This window comes from Gopherus flavomarginatus, chromosome 7 (genome assembly GCF_025201925.1).
Source record: "Gopherus flavomarginatus isolate rGopFla2 chromosome 7, rGopFla2.mat.asm, whole genome shotgun sequence".
Lineage (NCBI taxonomy): Eukaryota > Metazoa > Chordata > Testudines > Testudinidae > Gopherus > Gopherus flavomarginatus.
This window is the reverse complement of record NC_066623.1, coordinates 58,447,587-58,459,213: the sequence shown is the minus strand read 5'-3', so window position 1 is coordinate 58,459,213 and position 11,627 is coordinate 58,447,587. Positions and strand designations below refer to the sequence as shown.

General features: G+C 40.1%; 1 protein-coding gene across 6 annotated transcripts in view; it reads right to left on the bottom strand.

Moving 5' to 3' along the window:
* Positions 1-4,614: 4,614 nt before the first annotated feature.
* RALGPS2 (Ral GEF with PH domain and SH3 binding motif 2) overlaps positions 4,615-11,627 on the bottom strand; it is a 283,620-nt gene continuing 276,607 nt past the window's right edge. For all 6 annotated transcript variants that reach the window (XM_050963225.1, XM_050963224.1, XM_050963223.1 and 3 more), the window contains one exon: positions 4,615-10,875. In XM_050963225.1, the coding sequence (XP_050819182.1) occupies positions 10,846-10,875 (30 nt within the window). In that variant the 3' untranslated portion in view covers positions 4,615-10,845. The remainder of the gene's footprint in view (positions 10,876-11,627) is intronic.

Here is an 11,627-nt window from a genome sequence, read left to right as displayed (position 1 = left end):
AGAGCTGAAGATGGCATCAGAAGCAAAATCTCCAATGATCACATAGTGTTCTGCAAAGGTGTGGACTGATGCTCATGTTGCTGCTCTACAGATTTCTGAGATAGGGACATTCTTGAAGAAGGTGACAGATGAGGAGATTGAACTTGTGGAGTGTGTATGAACAGAGCCTAGAGGGGTCATGCTGCGAACTTGGTAACCCTGTCTGATGCAATTTGAGACCCACTTGGCGTGCCTTTGGGCTGATATTGCTGAGCCCTTGGATCTTTCCTAAATGGAGAGGAAAAGCCTAGGAGACTTCCTGAAGACCTTTGTCCTGTCCACATAGAAGGCCAGAGCTATCCTGATATCCAGGTATGTAATATAGCCTCCCTGTTGTCTTGGTGAAGCTTGGGGTAAAAGATTGGAAGGTGAATCAACTGATTCATATGGAATGGGGAGGTTACCTTAGGAATGAATTTTGGATACAGCCTGAGCATAACCTCCGGAAAAAAGAGAGAGCGCTCTGGCCTGTAATGAGTCACGGTCAGCACCTATGGATGCCAGGTGTTTCACTCAAACTAGGGTTGACTTCTGGGCATTGATCTGTAAGCCCAGTTCCAAAGATCTCTTGGAGAGATTTGGCTCTGAGAAGACAATTGTCCAGGTATGAGTAAATCATGATCATGTACAAGAGAGCATCCATCACTGAGAGAACCTGGGAAAATACTTTCAGGGCCGATGGCAGTACGAAGGGGACCACTGTGCATTGGTAGTGGTCCTATCCCAGAGTGAATCTGAGAGTCAGTAGGATTGAGATACGAAAATAGACGTCCTGAAAGTTGAGGGCCAAAAACCAGTCTCCCTGCTTCAACACTGGAATGATCATTGATAAGGTAACCATCTTGAACTTTTGAGCCTTAAACTTGTTGAGAGCTCTGAGGTCTAGTATGGGTCTCCAACCTTCCTTCCCTTTGGGTATTAGGAAATAACGAGAGTAGAATCCTTTGCCTGACAGATGTTGAGGTACCATTTCTATAACTCCTAACTGGAGAAGATGATTTATCTCCCGTCACAGTGAATTCTCATGAGACAGGTTCCTGAAGAGGGACGGGGAAGGGTGTTTTGGAGGGGGTAGGGAGATAAAATGGGTGGAGTACCCAGGTCAAACGATCTCTAGGACCCACCAGTCTGATGTTAGTCATTCCCAGGCACTGCAGAACGCTGCCAATCAGTGGCCAATTGGGTGTAGAGCAATCGTCAGCTGTATTGGGGGAAGAATAGTCTAATGGCATCTAGACCTGTGTGTGGTCTCTGCTGAGACTGGGGACTGAACCAGCTTTTTTGTCCTGGTGTGTAGATGCCCAGCGACCAGAGAGTGGCCCTAGAGTCCTTCAAAGTGTGAAGGGAGGTTTTGCCACGTCTCCAAAAGAGAAGTCTTCAACTGTAGACTGTACCTCCTTCAGTAAGCCTTACAGATGGAGCCAAGATGCCCGCTGTATCACTATAGCTGTGGAGTGAGACCTAGCCACTGTATCAAGGGCAGGCTGCAGCAATGTCTTTGCCACTACTGGCCCTCCTTAAATTGGACAAGATGTGACTCCAGCATCCACTCAATAAAGTAATTCTATTTTGAATAGTTTATATAGTCATATTTTGCTGTGAGGTCCTGATAGTTGGTGATAAAGATTTGAATGTGGCCAAGCAGTATGCCTTCCCTCCGAAAAGGTCCAGGTGCTTCCAGTCCCTATCATAGGGAGTGGCCCTTGATTAGTGTTGTTGCCCACAGGAGTTGATGGCACGCACCACAATTGAGTTGGGTGGTAGGTGGGAGAAGAGAAACTCAGATTCCTTGGCAGAGAAATAGTATTTTTTGTCTGCCCACTTGCAGGTAAGGCGCTACCGATGCTGGGGTTTGTCCTACTGTTCTTGTCGGGTCTAAGATGACTTAATTAATAGGGAGGGCAATCTTAGAGAAGGAAGAATGGAGAATGTCAAGGAGTTGATGGTGTGTCCTTGACTTCTTCCAGTGGTATTTTGGAGAATCTGTGCAACTCTCTTTGCCAGCTCCTGGAAGAGACAAAAGTCATCTGCCAGAGTTGATGGGGAAGGCATGACAGCTTTATCTGGGGAGCAGGAGAATATGGTCCTCAGTGTCACTTCTTCCTTAGCTCCGCCCTCCTGTGCCTTTATGATGTCTTGTGGAGCCTCCAAAGCTCTGGATGCTGTGTCCGAGGGGCTGTGTCTTGAGAGTTCTTCAGCGAAGCTGGAAGCCCAAGGGGCATGCTGGTAGTATGCCACCCACGGCTCCTAATAGGGCCATTGGAGTGGTGGTGGCACAGAGCCTGGCAGTGATGCCCATGGGTGGCCACACCAGGATGGCAGTGGTGGGGCCATCTGTGGATACATGTTTGGGCTCTGTCTGTACTGAGCATCATATGGGGCCCGAGAGGAGTACTGTGATGCCACCTCCATTGGTTTGCAGTCTGAACTAGAGACTGAGGAAATATGGCATGGCAGTGGAGATGATTCCTATGCTAGGCAGAGGCTCAGTGAGGCATTCCTGGTACCGAGAAGGGACCCCAGTACATCTGGCATGCGAAGGTTCCTGGAGTGATGGGATTCCACTGGTACCAACTGTCCCAGTGATAGTGTTGAAAGGGGGCGGAGTGGGGGTGTCAGGGATCTTGTCCGTATTGGTCGCTCCGGTGCTTGTCGAGGCATCAATGGTGGTACCAATATAGACTTGTGTACTGGGAACATCTTTTTATTGGAGTTCTTATTCCTGTCCCCCAGTGCTGATGACTCAGTGCCCGTGCTCAGTGGTACTGGCTGCTGATGGTGTCCGTTAGCCATGGGTGCCGGACTGAGATGGTCTTGGTGCCAAATATACCGAGCAAGATGGAGATCGCTTATGGCCATCTCTGGGCTCACTATGGGGACTTCTCGCTCTCTTAGATGACTTGTGAGAAGGGTCAGCAGTTTATTTCCTCAACCTACAACCTTTAGATGTAGAGGGCTGTGGCTCATGCCTGCCAGCTGACTCCTGGCACAGGTCCTGAGGGGGCCTGAGAGTCGCTTCCATGAAGATGATCTTCTGTCAGAGCTCTCTGTCCTTAGGAGATTGTGGCTAAAGTTGCTGGCAGAGACCACACTTCTGTTAAAGGTGGCCTTCCCCGAGGCAGCGAATACACTGGGAGTGCTTGTTTGCAATCGGGATTGCCTCCTTGAAAGTGAGGCACTTCTTGAAGCCCAGCATACCCTGTTGGGGGGAAGGGAAAGAGTCCCCAACGAAAGAAAAGGTTTTTTCCCTCCAATTTTTTTTAAGACAGAAAAAAATGAGTAAAGAAGAAATCACAACTACACTATGCTACAAGGCTAATTAACTATCTAACTGCAAATAGAGCAATGATCTTAATGGACTGCAAGGAGCTCCGTCTCTAGCCAGGGGCAACTGAGAAGGAACTGAGGGGACTTAGCAAGCATGTGCTGAGTAGCCGCGTGGGGCAGCATGAGGAGACACAGTGCATGTGTGGGACTAACAGACACTGCTACCGAAGTTCTCCAATCAGCAGCACAGGGACGCAAGCACAGCTACAGTCAAGCACCCATAGGGACACTACTTCAAGAACAATTAAGGCTCTTGTGTGGAGAGAGGTAATTAGACAGGTGAGAAAGGACTCTTCCAAAAACTTGAGCCAAGAACACTGCTCTAGTCAGCATCATTCAACTTCCAGTAATAGCCATGTTACAGACTGCAGTCCTTGTCAGAAAATGCGCACACCAAAACTGTTGTGCTGAGCTCTAGAGAGCAGTTTATGAGAAACAAAAAGATCTGGAAAATGAGTGAGGAAATAAAACCGATGACAGATTAATTCCATATAATTTTTCACAGTATTGAATACTTACAACAGTCTTAAAAGTTCCATAATTTGGAAATAATGAGGAGTAAAGTCTGCTCTGCCCTTTTTATTTTTTAATGCATCCAGTCTAGAAGCAAACAGTTCCATCAAGGAAACAGGGTAGAAGAGGCCCTAGGTTAATAACCTGTTCCAATGTGATGTAACACAGTGAAAAGGCACAGAACGCTGATATGCCATGCCAAGGACTAATAAAGTATTTTGCACATTACCAACATTCGGTCCACATGCTCAGTTTTTACCTTTTTTGCAGTTTCTTATTAAAGTAATAGGAATAAAACATGTTAACTAATGGCTGTGTTTGCAATGAATTTAATTTATCTCATCTTTAAAGGAAAAGTCTACAGGCAAAGGAGGATGAGGATGGAGAAATCAAGAGGAAAATCTGATAAAAAACAGACAGCACATGTATGGAAATACCATGGTGGGAAAGCATCTGCTCACTGGCAGCTAACAGAAGGAGCAGTAAAAATTAATAAAATAAAAGCTCTTTTCAGTTAACTGTCTTCCCTTGTTAGTTTACTGATTTCTTTATCGTGTTCATTTGTAGTGGTATATTATTATTTTCATGCTGTTCTTCACAAGTCCATTGAAAAAAGCTTATAATACACAAATTCCAGCTGATCCCAGGCATCAATGTATTTCGAAAGAACCAAATTCTGTGCTCAAGAGTGGTTCAATACGCTTATGAAAAATAAACTAATAGTTCACACAAATCCACATTTTAAATAATTTATTTCAGTAGGAAAGATTTCTGAAATCCGTACTTAAAGTAATTTTAAACTAGCTTATGCAAACACACAATTTCACACACACTCACACTAAAGTATTTAAAAAAGAAGAAAAAAGGCTAGAGGACAGTCTAACTGCACATCACTCATAGAGGTCATAGTGCAATTACTATCACTATAGCATCTCAAGTCAACATGGAAGAATAACATTAAAAATGGCTTGTGTTTATCATATAAACAATCTTTGTTTTTTCTTCCTGGATTATTATAGATTGTATGATTTCCCCAGCCTCTGCACTACTACAGTAGGGCTTGAATAGGTGTATTTATCTGTATGCAAGGAGTCAAGGGCTCTGTAAACAGGTGAACCCTAAAGATCCTTTCTCTCCCTATTTAATTGGTCAACTTTTACTACTTTTGGACCATATTTGGGAGGAGTTCTGGAATGGCAAGAGTTTTGCTGGGGAATTGGAGGCCACATCCCTCTTCCACTAAGGTAAATTTGATACTAATCAAGTGTACAGAAGAAACTGAATGTTTATGTTACTCCTGGCTGTTTGAGGAAAAGCTCCAGAAATGAGCCACCACGGTGTGATTTGCAAAAGCCTCCATCTCATTGTGGCACTTTTTTTTTTATAGCAATAGTCCTTGAGAAAAATCCTCAACTCTGTTCAGTAACATGCATGGCTAGACTCAAACCTCTGCTTTCTTCACCTTGGGCTAATCCTTTCAATTGTCACTGAAGAACCCTTTAAGGTTGATCATTTCTGTGCTAGGTTATGCTTTTCCTTTTAAACATCTGAAGAACACTGCAGAGGAAATGCTCTGTTTTCTACCATAATGTCTTAGAGGAAAATGAATATTCTATTGTATGTGGCTTTCATTGCTAAAAGAACCTCAGTGTGTGAAAGCTTATTAATTAATTTCTCCCTCCAAAGCTATGTGCTTCAAAGCTTAATGCTTCAAAGCTCACACATCTCTTGTAGGGAAACTTAGTTTTCACTAGATGGTATGACACTAGAAATAGAACAAACCACCCCTGAACAAATGAGCTTAAAGTATGTCAAGAAAAGCTACAATATACAGTTTGTCCAGTTTTTTTTTTTGAAATTTCTCCTTGATATTTATTCTAAATTAACAAAAAAAAGGTTCGTAGGTATAGTCCTTTCACATTTGTACAGTACAGTGTTTCAAAGGAATAAAAAGGAAGAGAATCCTCATTTTTAGCTAGGAGAATTAAAGGTCACAAAACACTAGAAATTACTCGGAATGCCCTCTGATCCTTATTTATTCTTGCTGCTTTTTTATCTTTTATGCTGGACATTACAAATGTTTCATATTTTAAAGAAAAATTGTTACAAGATGGTTTAGACAGTTCTGATAAAAGCTGCAGACAAATCTGTCAATGGCTGCTTCTGCTACAAAAAGTTACCAAACCTAGAAAAACAGTTTAGTAATTTAAACCATATCTATCTTACACAGACCAAAATTGACTAATTCCTTCTGTGAGAAAGTAAAAATGTTGGGAAAGAGGGTACACACTACAGAAATCAGGGAAAGTAATTCAGTCCAGTGGTTGCTATTATATTTTCAGCTCTAGAACAACAGAACTGGACTTCAAACTGACAATAAGGCACTGACCAGTCTCTCTCAGATCCAAGTGTCTTGCCTCCCCACAAAAGTTTGGATGATGACCAGAAAGAAGTTCATTTGTACCCACTGAAGTAGTTCAGCATTCATTTATACAGATTCCTTCAATTACAACTCTCCCAAACACCAAATCTGTTTACTTTAGACACAAGCCATTTTTAGGGAAAGGCAAAAGAAAAAATGAAAGGGTCGGTATTTAAATAATGATGCTTTTAAAAGTTGACCTCGTAGCAAGAACAAACTCCTCATTGGTGTGATTTAGTACCACGTCTAGTGTTTTGAAGCTTAGAGCAGGCAGTATACTAAAATGGCTGGAAAAGATTAGGACTTCTACTGCTTGTGAATGAAAATACCAGAAGAGGAGAATGAAGAAAAATGCCACTGCAGGAGCCAGAAAAACATCACCACACAATTTTCCTTTTATCAAAAGGGATCCAACTGCCCACAGTGCCTTAGCAGTACAAAGCTACATTTACTTCTGTTGGAAGGGAAATCATCTTCCAGTTGACAACCTTCTTACGTTTCTCCTTAACAGTGGAAGATTACAGTCTTCTAAAAATTTAATTGCAAATAAGCGCACTTAAAATGTGGCAAGGAAACTAGCATTAAACTACATAGCCAACGTCAATCAACAAAAATAAACTGATGCAACTGCGCTGCATTCTTTTGTGTTTCCTTGATAGTTTGTTTCTTTTATGTTTTCATTTTCAGTAGTAAATGTACTGCTAGCAGCAACAACGTTGCTGCAAATTCTTTTATAACACATCTGAGTTCCGAGAGGGAAAGTTAACATATAGTCAATTCCCCAAAAAGACCACATATGAGAGTGCAGAATTGAGGAAGTGAAGACCGCCCTGTCACGATTTTCAGCATAGTGAGCTTTTCAGATCTTACTGATCTGCTTGTTAGAATCTTTGAAAAGTTCCTTGTAGGAAAGGTTAAAAGTTGGGTATTAAAACCAGGTGGCACATACTTAACTCAAATGCACATTGAATCAGAGTAATTTGGGCAATGTTTCAAAGGCATTTTCCACAAGAAATGGTTAGTAAAATGAAGCACATGCCTAGATTAACTCAAATTGCATAGATCCCATTTTGTAAAATGAATTGTGACTAACAATAGCTCTTTAAGAACACTGAAATGGAAGGCATTTGATTAAATGTAAATGAAGTTATAAAGAAAAAAGAAACAGCACTAAATTAGAAGCGAACATTAAGTTAGCATTTAGTGCTTCAATTTACAGCCAGAGATGTATTAGAAGTGCACTACGTTTAGTATCACCACAACTAATTCTCTAAACTGGGTGGATTCTCTGTTGGTGTTTAAACTAAAAATCTTGTAGGAAGTGAAATGTGAAAAAGTGCCTTTGTATACCAGTCAGCAGATGATCAACATTTACATATAACCCAGCCAGGAAGATCTACTCTGAACTATTTTTGTCCACATTCCTGTAATAATGGATCTTTTGTTCTGCAAGACATCTCAAGAGACCTCTTTCAACTAAAGATATAAATACAACAAAACAAAAGTTATGAATGTTAGCTGCAAAACTTCAACAGTTACTGAAAGTAAAAACTAAAGAAAAACATTGCAAGATAAACCAAAGACAAACACAATCAACTTGCTGACATTCTGGATAGTGCATCCTTACCTGTCTATATCTGGCTGCTGTATTGTTTTCCCATTTCTACTTTAAACGTTTTGTTTAACTACTACTTTTTACAGAGAAGTGGATTACTGTGCTCTTCACAGTTGATTTGAGTTGTCATTCTATTTAAGCTTTCTGTGACAGGTTTCCTCTCAGGAGAGAAAAAAAAATCACTTGTCCCTAATAATCTTCCAATTCAAAAGATGTAAAGTCTTAATTCCAGTAATCCTTCAGATTGCCACATAAACACTAACAGGGGATAAAACAGAACTAGATATTGAACTTCTGGTACTAAGTATCTAAAAATGTTTTCATTAATCATTCTCTCTCTTATTACTCTTGCTAAACATTGTAAGAGGCTTCTTTTTTCAACAGTTCTCCCATGAAAAATGAGATATTTGAGGCTAGAAAAATAAAGATCAAAATGATATATGATGTCTAAATAAGTAGAGAGCAGCTACAGGTAACAGTTCATCTAATGGTGACTATTGACAAGGGCTCAGCACTGCTTTCCCCATCTTACTCTATGTACCATAAAAACAGAAGAAAATACAGCTGGATAAATTCAAAGAACAAAAACAACACCTTCTGACCCAACTCTGTCTTTAGCAAAGCTGTGTGATGTCAGGCTGTGGCTCCCAGTTTCATGTTTCCTCTCACTAACATAAGAATAGATATAGTTAACCTGTGATGCATCTAAATTAGCTTATTAAAAAAATTCAAAATCCACAGGGTTACCATACACAATGCTTAAAAAAAGTACACACATTTTGTTAAAAAACACTTTTGAGAAGAAACACACACTAAGTAATTTTAAAAATGCAAAACAAAAACTAAAGCTGTGCAAAATCTATTACAGTAATACTGTTGGCTATTAAGATGTTGTCTCTGCTATACACCCAACATGGGTTAAGTGATGTTTGAACTGAAAAGTGATTCGTCATGAGCAACCTCCTTTCAGGATATACTACTTCAGGATCAGAACTGATTATTCACTCTCCACAGAAAAAGATATACAAAGTGACACCAAATTGTGTAAGTGTGACACAGAAGTGTGCATCTACTATATCCTCTTTATACTGAAAACAGATTTCACAGAGTAACATTTGGAAATGCCCCAACTTTCCACTTCTCTCTTCCCCCAGAATGGTTCTTTCTTTATGCTAGTTTGTTCTCTCAATAGGGACAGCAACCTTCCTCCTCTGCCTCATGAGTCACAAACGATTGATTTCTGTTAAGAAAATGTGATATTGATTCTGGGAACTTTAATGTGTGAAATTCTATCCCCTTACCCTGATTTAGTAAATGAAATGTACATTACCAAACAAATTACCACCTCCGGAATTTCCTGCCCCCCCAGATTATCAAGAGAACTCATTACCTGAGACTACTGGATAGTTTTGGAAAATCTAGGGGTGCACCTGTAAGCTTATTTAGTGCTTTTAAATTACAATCTCAGTGGAATATCTACTATTTTTTCAAGAAGTTTTCCTGGACACTATTGGAATTTCTTCCCTATTTATGAAGATCAATGTTCTGAATCTTAAATAGGGCTTTGTGACAAGAGACTATAATTACATAACTTAAAAGAACCCAAAATAAGGCATGAATGAAAATCTAATGCATAGAACACAGCAAATTTGTCCTCCTGTTTGGGATTTTAAATTTTTTGAGGAAGTACATTTAGTGACAAAGAATTACTCATATATAGGAAAAAGGTTTTGATTATCTAGTCCACCCTATTTTTCTTTCCTAGATTAAACTTCTCTAGAAATTGCAAATACAGTTCGAGCTCCTAAATCTTGAACAATACAGATAATTAAAACCATTTTTTTCAAAATGAAAATATGGAAACTCTGACATTGTGTCTCTCAAACACTGTAAAAAAAGAGGTCTTATAAAACTGATACTCTGAACCATCTTACCCTGAGAGAGGGTCTTCTGCTTTTCCCTCCCTTTAACTGTACCTAGGGAAACACCCCTCCAGAGAAGTAAAAGATCTCTGTGAGCTATATCCAGTGTTTGTTGTGTAGTGGAACCATCACATGCAGGAAAGTAATCAGTGTAGAAACACAATGGGAAGGAAACACTCAGTTCTGACCTGATGACACCTCACTGCTCCCACTTAAACCCAAAACAGACTATTCTTCAACCAGGAACTAGACAAGCATGTATCACAATCCTGCTTACAAGAAAAAACGTGCTGTACAAACACTCAGCCTTTGTGCCACTGGCAGGAAGTAAGGTTCCTATACAGTACTAAGGTTACCAAATTTAGTACTTAAAACCAACAAACAAACAAAAAAAGTTCCATTTGTTACAGCTCTCATAGTCTAGGTCTGAGAAAATTAATGATGCTCCAGATCAAGTGAGCCTGAGAGAAGCTCCAATTGAAGGCTGCTAATACAGTTTAAACACCATCCCTAGAATGTGTAAGTACCGCTATATCCTTAGTCTAAACCCAGATGTTGATGCAACCCTTAAGAATATGGTTAGACCCTTTTTAAAGAATACTAAAAAGGTGGTGTCCCCCTACCCCCAAAAAATTAGTATAAAGTTAAAAGAAATGCAGATTAGCTACAACCTATTTAACCCAAGCACAGCACCGCCATTAGTTTCACACACACTATTTGGTGTTTCATGTTGATTTTCCTTTCACTCTTTAAGGCAGTGGTTTCCACAGGTCAGTTCAGAAAATATTAAGCATAGTCCATGGCAGTTCATGTTGCAACTCCATTTTTCACTCAGGGAATCCATTCCCCAAATTGTTAGTACTCCAGCGTTTAGAGATTGAGCCTTTAGGTTCTGTTCCGGCACAGAAATAAATGTATAGCTGGCACGCTTTCTTCAGGACGTCATGCTCAAATTATGAGACAAACAGTTCATCAAATTGTTCTCTTTCATGTTTTGAATTAGCTTTTTACTCAAAAGACATCAAGTTGGCAGGAACCTAAAACAAAAACACGAGTAACAGCTGATTTTTATTTTGAGAATTGGCTTTCCATATTTCATCTTTTCAGAACCCACCCCATGCAAATGTTCAGTTTACCTCTTCCCTCTACAAAAAAAAAAGGGTAAATACAACCAGTCAGGCAGCATGAGAGTAACTACAACTAGAGGAAACATATATACAGAGAAGGCAGACACTAGATTGCAGTATGGTTTATAAAATGTGTTATAACATGATTTGGCTCTGGTCTATATCTATAGGTGAATTATGACATAATGTAGTTTAGCCACAATTGAGAGTTTAACATTTATTAAAGTTAACAAGCCTACTGGAGACAGACGCAAGGCCTTTGCAGCTGAAGGTGCCAGTTTATGGAATTCCAATGAACAGTGACTAGGATAAGGCCAAGTCTTGCCATGTTTATGGAATATGCAAATCTCCTATCTTTGTGAAGGCATTCCCTAAATAATGGAGAGGAATAAGTGCCCAGCAGTGTTGTTCATCATTCTTTAATAGCTAGAAAATGGGAAGTGCAGACGACACTGCTCCTATAAAAGCAGAGGAAATGCTAATATACTCCAGGAGCAGATCTAGAACAATCAACTTGTTCTATGTGAGGAAGTCATATTTTGCCAGCACTTTTAGAGAGCTGTCATTCCTCATCTGCACTGTGGCTGAGGAATAAATCTTAGTCCCCAAGAGATCCAGCTGCTTAATGTCTTTACCCTTTGATATGTATCTAGAAGCTTCAG